Here is a 10,416-nt window from a genome sequence, read left to right on the forward strand (position 1 = left end):
CTAGGAAATATAACACACAGAGGAGCATTTGAGAGCAGCACGACATCATAAGAATGAATAAATAAATTAAATTAGGGAAGGGGTCTGTAGTGTCCATTATGTGTGCAAAGTAATGTGATTGAATACTGGGGGTCATTTGATCATATTAAAATTATAGTGGGAGATGCATGGATGAATTTGCACTAGACGGGAATTGGTCATATACTTTAGTATACTTTAAAAAAAGTTGTAATTCTTCCTTTGCTTTATATTTCATTGCTTTGTTGTTGATGTTATTGTTCTATTGCAGTGGCATGTTCCATCATCTTTATTCTGGGTCTGCCGTGGTGAAGAAATGACTGATCCCCTTCAGGGGATCCCCTTCATCTGTCCCCTGATCCCCTTCATCTGTCAAACCTGGATCATCAGCAATCGGCCTGCCCTCATCCGCCAAAAGATACATATCCCCGCCCACATGATGGGCTTCCAACGCTGCTAAAATGTCCTTCTTGCAAATATTCTGTCTTGATAAAAACATAATGATGAGCAAACTAGACCTGCTGTTCAATAAATCAATTAAATGCATTTTATAAAGCCCTTTTTACATCTGCAGTTGTCACAAAGTGCTTTACAGATACCCAGCCTAAAACCCCAAAGAGAAAGCAATGCAGAAGCACAGTGCGTAGAAAAAACTCCCTAGATGGCAGGAACCTAGGAAGAAAGAAACCTAGAGAGGAACCAAGCTCAGAAGATTCGCCAGTCCTCTTCTGGCTGTACCGGGTAGAGATTTAAGAGTGCATGTGATCATTAATGCCAGATCGTTGATCTAAAATGACCTGCATTGATCTAAGGTGACATTATAGATAACGTTCATATCATTCACTTCACATGTAAATAACATGCATTACACATGCATTACTAATGAATCTGTACTATACAAAACACATTAAAAGACAAACCTACTAGGTTAAACTGAGTAGCTTTTGTGGGGTATAAGAATCCATGTGATAAGGGAAAATAATTCCAGCTTTTCCAAACCTGTGCTACTGACATAAGGACCCCTGCTATCCATGGCATGTTTGGCAAAAGCATTGCTCAGCTTTTTTGGAGCGTGCTACTTACTACTTACACCCCATCGCACAACCCCTCCCACCATCCTGATGACCCCGTGGAGAGTCGACTCCAAAATACTCAATTCCTCAACTCCTTGACCATCAACTCCGCAGGTCTACTCTCATTTTATTTAAAAAATAATTGATTGCTGCTAATATCGATTATTTTAGGATAATGTAAGTAACACATATCTGCAATACAATAGCATGTTCTTAGACTAAAGAGTAGCTTCAAGCTGTCTGTTTATTGAGTTTTGAATGAATGAATTAAGGTTTAGGCAGCTAGGCTGATGTACTGATTAGCCTTGATTATTTTGGTTAGTAGATTGTCAGACAGCTCCGTATGCATCGCTAGTCAATCACACAGTGCATGAGTGCGTATACACACACTCTCAATTATAGCTAGAGTCAGGAGTCGACTGCAAAAATCCTGGATCGACTCCACAAAAACACTAGATCCCCTACCACAGGCACTATGGCGGCGGACAGGGAGGGGAGAGCAGGGAGGGGTAAGGTGCAGCTGCAGCCCCGCCTTGGATGACAGATGTAAATCCAGTCCTTCCGTAAACTAAACTGGGTATCAGAGACACAGGATTGGGCCAATGAGAGACCAGCATGCGGTAAAATGGGCAGCCAATGGCTGCGTGTCTGCCTGGTATATAAGAAGAGCTCAAGAATCTTCAGAGTTGGGTGACCTCTATATTTTGGCTCTGGTGAACAGGATCTGATCCCAAGGACTGTTACTTTTTTTCTTGTCTGGTGTGCAGGTAAAAATGCAACGCTGTGCTTTGTATGAATAGCTAATGCTTTGGGATAAGGGCAGTGTGGCGGTTTGGATTAGTTGGACTCGGAAAGGCTTCTGACCTAAAACATTATTGGGAGAAAATGTTTGAAAAATTGAATGGTGCACATTTTTGATTTTAGCGGAGTTCTGTTATTTTTGTGTGTCCCTATTTGAAAGGGAGAGGTGCTTTTTAAGCTCCTCAGGTTTTTTTTTTTACCTCTCCTACACACTTTTCTTTCATTTTTTTAGTTTTAATCATATAATTTTGTATTTTTCTTCTGTGCAAATAATTAATTCAAATGACAATATACTTAATGATGCAAAAATAAGTCCTGGGTCAGTAAATGTACATATGGGGGCAATCTGGAAGGGTTTCAGATCAGTGGGATAATGAACAGGATATTTTAGTAGGAGTCTGATTCTCTTGGTTCATTTGATGATTATTTATTTATCTGGAAATGAAGATGTGAATTGTAAAGTTGTGAACTGTTGCAAAGTTATATAAGCTTTGTGTCAGCAAATGGTTCTCTGGCGCGGATACTGAGATACATAAGTAAGTGTATCACAATCAGATAAAGTATGAGGGCTATACACAGCTGTGGAACAGGTGTAAAAAGATAGCTGGTCTAGAATGTCCAGCAATTGCTTTCGGACAGTTACTGTAACAGTCACACCATTTTCATTGCTTTTGGACATGGGCATGTGATGCAACAAGTGCGTCAATAGTTAAGTCCAGATCATGTGCTCATTTTTTAAATAAATATTTCAAGAAAGGTTGAGGTAAATTCCATGCCAACCAAATGCATTTAAGGAAAATAAATGAAATACAATTTATGTATTTGAGAATGGCCTATCAAGTAGAGTGAATACAATTTAATTCATGAGTTGACCTTTATTAAAACAGCAATGTTGTTTCACAAGACTTCACGTGTGATGAGCATCAAGGTAGCTAAATGTTCCAAGATATTGTGATGGAAAACCAAGAGGGGCTGCAAAGGGTAATGACATGAAGAGGGGGGCTCTTTGCATGAGTGGAGAGGAGAGGTTGGAAATATGTTGCATATGTAAGAGGGCAAAGGGAATATAGGATAAGGGTGGAATGTTGAAGAGGATGTAAGGTTTGGGTTGAGGGTGTTAAAAATACCCAACACACAAGTGCTCCTCCACCTTATCTATTCCAGAACAGAAACATGACCCAATGGACGGGGACGTTGACTGACATTTGTAACTAGGATACGGGGTATCCACACCACTAGGAGTTTTTGCAGCTGTTCTATTGAGTATCCCGCAGCAATCTTTTAAATGTTTGGCTAAGGAAGTTTCTCTTACCCTGAGACAGAGCACTCCTTGTAGACTTTATTCAGCTGTCAGTGAACTTCCTTTCAAATCGGTTACTATTAGGATTTGTGGATTGTTTTCTGTGCAACTAGACAATAAATATCTGAAGATTTCTTATTTTCTTTCCCTCCTGCAGTGTTAGAAACGCAATCATGCCTTTCGGTAACACCCACAACAACTTCAAACTCAACTTCAAAGTTGAGGAGGAGTACCCTGACCTCACCAAGCACAACAACCACATGGCCAAGGTGCTGACCAAGGACATGTACGCCAAGCTGAGGGACAAGCAGACCCCCTCTGGTTTCACCTTGGATGACGTCATCCAGACTGGTGTCGACAACCCTGGTGAGTGCCACATATCTCCCAAACACCCCCTGAGGATAGCCACCAAACACACAACTGTCAAAGGTAGAACTGAGACGGTCTGCACAACCAAGTTAGCGCTCTAGGGTTTGATCGATCCTAATACAATTGCAATAATTACATATGAAAATAATATATTCCATTTAGCAGACACTTATATACAAAGTGACTTACAGAGCTGTACATACATTGCTCAAGACCTGTTCACGCTACTTGCTAGCAACAACACTGAGTCACCATCAGTCAACTTACTTGTAATAATGTCAATTCTGAAATGTTATATTATATGGTTGTGGTATTAGTATGTCTTGAGCTAGCTGAGGATAAAAAAAAAAAAAGTATGTATTTCAACACCGGGATGATTTGATTTATATGGTTGTGTATTTCAGCACCGGGATGCTGAAATACATACTTAGATTGTTTTTAAATCCTCAGCTAGCTCAAGACATACTAATACCACAACCATATAACTCAAATCACATCAAATTGTGTTAGTCACATGCGCCAAATACAAACAGGTGTAGACCTTACAGTGAAATGCTTACTTACGAGCCCCTAACCAACAATGCAGTTAAAAAAATATGGCTAAGAATAAGAAATAAAAGTAACAAGTAATTAAAGAGCAGCAGTAAAATAACAATAGCGAGACTATATACAGAAGGGTACCAGTACAGAGTCAATGTGCAGGGGCACCGGTTAGTTGAGGTAATATGTACATGTATGTAGATTTATTAAAGTGACTATGCATAGATGACCCTCTGTAGTGTCTTGTAGTCGGAGGCCGAGCAGTTGCCATACCAGGCAGTGATGCAACCAGCCAGGATGTTCTTGATGGTGCAGCTGTAGAACCTTTTGAGGATCTGAGGACCCATGCCAAATCTTTTCAGTCTCCTGAGGGGGAAAAGGTTTTGTCATGCCCTCTTCATGAATGTCTTGGTGTGCTTGGACCATGTTAGTTTGTTGGTGATGTGGACACCAAGGAACTTGAAGCTCTCAACCTGCTCCACTGCAGCCCCGTCGATGAGAATGGGGGCGTGCTCGGTCCTCTTTTTCCTGTAGTCCACAATCATCTCCTTTGTCTTGATCACGTTGAGAGAGAGATTGTTGTCCGGGCACCACATGGCTAGGTCTCTGACATCTTCCCTATAGGCTGTCTCGTAGTAATCTGTGGATCTGTTGGGGCGGTATGCAAATTGGAGTGGGTCTAGGGTTTCTGGGATAATGGTGTTGATGTGAGCCATGACCAGCCTTTCAAAGCACTTCATGGCCACAGACGTGAGTGCTACGGGTCAGTAGTCATTTAGGCAGGTTACCTTAGTGTTCATGGACACAGGCACTATGGTGGTCTGCTTAAAACATGTTGGTATTACAGACTCGGACAGGGAGAGGTTGAAAATGTCAGGGAAGACCCTTGCCAGTTGGTCAGCGCATGTTCGCAGTACACGTCCTGATCATCCGTCTGGCCCTGCGGCCTTGTGACTGTTGACCTGTTTAAAGGTCTTACTCACATTGGCTGCGGAGAGCGGGATCACACAGTCGTCCGGAACAGCTGGTGCTCTCATGCATGTTTCAGTGTGATTTGCCTCGAAGCGAGCGTAGAAGTAGTTTAGCTCATCTGGTAGGCTTGTGTTGCTGGGCAGCTGTCTGCTGCGCTTCCCTTTGTAGTCTGTAATGGTTTGCAAGCCCTGCCACATCCGACAAGCATCAGAGCCGGTGTAGTACGATTCGATCTTAGTCCTGTATTGACGCTCTGCATGTTTGATGGTTCGTCTGAGGGGATAGCAGGATTTCTTATAAGCTTCCGGGTTAGAGTCTCTCTCCTTGAAAGCGACAGCTCTAGCCTTTAGCTCAGTGAGGATATTGCCTGTAATCCATGGCTTCTGGTTGGGGTATGTACGCACGGTCACTGTGGGGGCGATATCATCGATGCGCTTATTAAGCCATTGACAGATGTGTTGTACTCCTAAATGCCATCGGAGGAATCCCGGACCATATTCCAGTCTGTGCTAGCAAAACAGTCCTGTAGCTTAGCATTAGCTTCATCTGACCACTTTTTTTATTGATCTTGTCACTGGTGCTTCCTGCTTTAATTTTTGCTTGTACGCAGGAATCAGGAGGATAGAATTATGGTCAGATTTGCCAAATGGAGGGCGAGGGAGAGCTTTGTATGCATCTCTGTGTGTGGAGTATAGTGTGGAGTACATACATTTAACATGCTGATAGAAATTTGGTAAAACGGATTTAAGTTTCCCTGCATTAAAGTCCCCTGGCCACTAGGAGCGCCTCCTCTGGGTGAGCGTTTTCTTGTTTGCTTATGGTCGAATACAGCTCATTCAATGCTGTCTTAGTGCCAGCCTCAGTCTGTGAGGGTATGTACTGCTTCGAAAAATACAGATGAAAACTCTCTCGGTAGATAATGTGGTCTACAACTTATCATGAGATACTCTACCTCAGGTGAGCAATAGCTCAAGACTTCCTTAGATATCGTGCACCAGCTGTTATTTACAAAAAGTCATAGTCTGCCACCCCTTGTCTTACCAGACGGCGCTGTTCTATCCTGCAGGTACAGCGTATAACCAGCCAGCTGTATGTTGATAGTGTCGTTGTTCAGCCACGACTCCATGAAGCATAAGATATTACAGTTTTTAATGTCCCGTTGGTAGTTTAATCTTCTGCGTATGTCATCCATTTTAATCTCCAAAGATTGCACGTTTGCTAGCAGAATGGAAGGAAGTGGAGTTTATTCAAAGTTGTTTTCGGTCATAAGAGACGATAGCGGCAACATTATGTACAAAATAAGTACAAAAATAGGTTACAAGCAACACAAATAAACAAAAACACAATTGGTTGGGGACACATAGATCATCAGTCTTCTTCTCCGGTGCCATTTCTAGTATAGATATGCAGGTTACCTTATTAAATATGCAGCAGATATTTATAGCATATTTTTCACACCACAGAGTGGTATATTAATGTCAGTTAGTCTACTAATGTGGATGTGCTGCCTTCTTACCCTCCTCCTCCACTCCTCTCTCTCTGTCCTCAGGTCACCCCTTCATCATGACTGTTGGCTGCGTGGCTGGTGATGAGGAGTCCTACGAGATCTTCAAGGATCTGTTGGACCCCATCATCTCAGACCGTCATAGTGGATACAAGCCCACAGACAAGCACAAGACCGACCTGAACTTTGAGAACCTGAAGGTAGTGTCTAATTCTTCTGACATGTTTATGGGTTTCATTTCCTATACGAAATGCCAAAGAGTACTGCTGAGTAAAATCAGTGTGAAAATGTTTGAATAATCTCTACATAGGAGGTTGGGAATCACAAACTTCTTTGAGACACTTTAAATGTTCTGGTCTGAAACTCTGTTGTGACCTTCTCTCTGTATAGGGAGGTGATGACCTGGACCCCAACTACGTCCTGTCCAGCCGTGTGCGTACTGGCCGCAGCATCAAAGGATACACCCTGCCCCCCCACAACAGCCGTGGCGAGCGCAGAGCAGTGGAGAAACTGTCCGTCGAGGGTGAGCTTCCCAGCTATCAATAGCTACAGGACATATGTATACACAGGATTATGCATGAAGCTAGGCAATAAAACGAACAAAATGAAAAATGGAGATCCAAATGTATTTATTTAAAAACATTTACCCCCTTTTTCTCTCCAATTTCGTGAGATACAATTATGATCTTGTCTCATCGCTGCAACTCCCCAACGGGCTCGGGAGAGCCGATGGTTGAATCATGCTTACTCAGAAACATGACGTGCCAAGCCGTGCTTCTTAACACCCGCTCACTTAACCAGGAAGCCAGCTGCACCAATGTGTCGGAGGAAACACTGATCAACTGGCGACCGAAGTCAGCTTGCAGGCGCTCGGCCCACCATAAGGAGTTGTTAGAGCGTGATGAGCCAAGTAAAGCCCCCCCGGCCAAACCCTCCCCTAACCCGGAGGACACTGGGCCAATTGTGCACCGCCCTATGGGACCCCCGGTGACGGCTGGTTGTGACACAGCTTGGGATCGAACCCCAGGCAGTAGTGATGCGGCAACACCGCCATTCGGGAGGCCGGAGATCCAATTCTTAGGAACGCCTTAGATAATTGGAAATAGAGATCAAAAGTGAATCCTTAGCTGCAATGACTAGTGCATGGTGTCAGATAACTCCAGGCAGGGAGATACCATCTTGAGAGTGAGCGGAAACTGAGGGGTTTTCTGTCCCTCCAGCTCTCAACACCCTGGACGGTGAATTCAAGGGAAAGTACTACCCCCTGAATAAGATGACCGATGCCGAGCAGGAGCAGCTTATCGCTGACCATTTCTTGTTTGACAAGCCCGTCTCCCCCCTGCTGCTGGGTGCTGGTATGGCCCGTGACTGGCCCGATGCAAGAGGAATCTGGTATGTACCCAGAACACAGACCCATACCAATAGTCAACCAAAACAATACTGTATTGTACTGTACAGAATATCCCACAATGTATCATAGTGATGTATCATGTGAAACCTCATCCCTCCTTTTTTAAGGCATAACGATGCCAAGAGCTTCTTGGTCTGGGTGAATGAGGAGGATCACCTGCGTGTCATCTCCATGGAGAAGGGCGGCAACATGAAGGAGGTCTTCAGACGCTTCTGCGTTGGTCTGAAAAGAGTATGTACTGGTACTCAAACCATTTTACAACTAGCTCTCACAGTCTCACGTCAGAATTAGACATTCATCCATGTTTCTCAAATGTCAAGTCTTGAAGTTGATGCTAACATCACATTTCAAAATGTTTAAGGTTACATTTTCAAGGTTAGGGTTAAGTTTTGGCCCCGAAATCTTACATTTAGGCATTAACTCTGAATGGTTAAGGTAAGGGTTAAGTTTAAGAATTGACGTAAAACAAAAATCTCAAAAACTTTGGAATCAGAGGCAGATGCTTACGCCCATCCACCAGCCCCGTCCACAACACACTAGCAAATCTGACACCTACTTGAAGGTAACAGTGCTCACTGTTGCCTCTAGTGGCCGGTTTCCACGTCATCTCCTGACGTTCTCAGATATGTATGGCCGTTGAATACTGACTTGTATCACGGGTAACCTGGCTGCCATTTTGACATGGTAGAAAAACACACCTAACACAATGAAAAGACATGAAAACGCAGAGAGACAATTACAAGAATGTTGATACAGAGTTTATTTCACCTGACAGATTGAGGAGACTTTCAAGAAGCACAACCACGGCTTCATGTGGAACGAGCATCTTGGCTACGTGCTGACCTGCCCCTCCAACTTGGGAACTGGTCTGCGTGGTGGCGTGCACGTCAAGCTGCCCAAGCTGAGCACACACCCCAAGTTTGAGGAGATCCTGACCAGGCTGCGTCTGCAGAAGCGTGGCACAGGTACACACACACACAACAAAAAACATCCAGAGCAGCTGCTGATATATTCAACTCTAAATCGTCACAGATCACGATAGTCTTCCCTTTTACCACACAACAAGTAAAAAGGAACAGAGATTAAGATGAGCAAAAGCTTTTCTGAAATAGCCATGTCCACAGCGGTTAGGACGTCTGTTCATTGAGTCTGTTATTTTTGGTGATATTGGATAATTTACAGTATGAGTAATTTTTGCAGAGATTGTCTGAGACATACACTTAAACCTGCTTCTCTCTCCCTTTTCCCTGCTCTCTACAGGTGGCGTGGACACCGCCTCCGTGGGTGGAGTGTTCGACATCTCCAACGCTGACCGTCTGGGATCTTCTGAGGTAGCTCAGGTCCAGATGGTGGTGGATGGTGTCAAGCTCATGGTGGAAATGGAGAAGAAGCTGGAGAAGGGAGAGGCCATCGACGGCATGATCCCCGCCCAGAAGTAAAGAGTTGTTGACGTCGCTGATCGTATTTTGTTTTTCTATTTTCAAGTTATTTGCCATTGAGCCAACCAACCGGCGCTTAGGGGAAACTGATGCTCGCTCTAGAGACTCTTCACTGCTCACCTATTTTTCTTCTTTCCTTCAGCCTTTTCTTTCTCTTTTGTTTTTTTCCTTTCTTTTTCTTCCTTGCGCCATTTTTTCCACTTCTCTCCTGTTCAGTTTGTAACATCCTGGATCAGCTTCCACTGAAGTCAGCTTGCCTGACAGATGTGGCCTCACGTACATTTGAAATTTGTTTTTAGAAAAATGATAATTGAAACTGTGATTAAATAAACTTGGCCTCATGAACCAAAACAGATTGGTCTTTCTTGGTCATACACTCATGATAAGTCACTGCAAATGTTAAATCAAGTCTAATAGTGTTCAATTTAACAGTCAAAGTCTCTATATGGTCCTACACTACACTGCGTTAATGGTACACATTCAAAAGTGTACATTTCACAGATATTCTGTAACTCAGTAAATAGTTGCAAATTAAGATAACACTGGCCATCACTGGTTTTTATTGGAATTACTCTACTTTGGTATAAAATGTAAAAAATATATATATAATCCATTTGAGAAACTTCTTAAAGACATGCTCCTGACTACTAAGTATTTTTTAAACCTCCCACTTTGGTCTGGACGTGTCAATGTGTAGTTCATACATGCATAATATATGAGCAAAATTACTGTTTACCACAATTACACAAAATCCCTAGTTTGAAAGCAACAGTTTTTCTGGATGCTGTGCTATGCCATTTTTCCTACGTTTACCCCCATAGAAATTCATTTTCAACCAAAGGAAGAAGCCCCTCCTGTCCAAAAGAAACATTGCTGCACGTCTGAAGTTCGCAAAAGTGCACCTGGATGTTCCACAGCGCTTCTTGCAAAATATTCTGTGGACAGATGAAACTAAAGTTGAGTTGTTTGGAAGGAACACGCAACACTAT

The 10,416-nt window shown here is 43.1% G+C and overlaps 1 protein-coding gene across 1 annotated transcript; it reads left to right on the forward strand.

Moving 5' to 3' along the window:
- The first annotated feature begins 1,749 nt into the window (after positions 1-1,749).
- Positions 1,750-9,778, forward strand: LOC115136045 (creatine kinase M-type). The gene is made up of 8 exons (XM_029671398.2): positions 1,750-1,858; positions 3,350-3,558; positions 6,623-6,777; positions 6,968-7,100; positions 7,798-7,969; positions 8,096-8,219; positions 8,764-8,953; positions 9,249-9,778. The coding sequence occupies exons 2-8, from the start codon at positions 3,366-3,368 to the stop codon at positions 9,425-9,427; spliced, it is 1,146 nt and encodes a 381-aa protein (XP_029527258.1). The 5' UTR covers positions 1,750-1,858; positions 3,350-3,365; the 3' UTR covers positions 9,428-9,778.
- The last annotated feature ends 638 nt before the right edge of the window (positions 9,779-10,416 follow it).

Source organism: Oncorhynchus nerka, linkage group LG10, assembly GCF_034236695.1.
Source record: "Oncorhynchus nerka isolate Pitt River linkage group LG10, Oner_Uvic_2.0, whole genome shotgun sequence".
Classification (NCBI taxonomy): Eukaryota; Metazoa; Chordata; class Actinopteri; order Salmoniformes; family Salmonidae; genus Oncorhynchus; species Oncorhynchus nerka.

Bases quoted from the DNA above. Each gene is read 5' to 3' on its own strand.
- LOC115136045 (XM_029671398.2), top strand. From the start codon at position 3,366: ATGCCTTTCGGTAACACCCACAACAACTTCAAACTCAACTTCAAAGTT. The intron at 6,778-6,967 runs GTAGTGTCTAAT...CTCTCTGTATAG, and splicing joins TGAACTTTGAGAACCTGAAG to GGAGGTGATGACCTGGACCC. The intron at 7,101-7,797 runs GTGAGCTTCCCA...CTGTCCCTCCAG, and splicing joins GGAGAAACTGTCCGTCGAGG to CTCTCAACACCCTGGACGGT.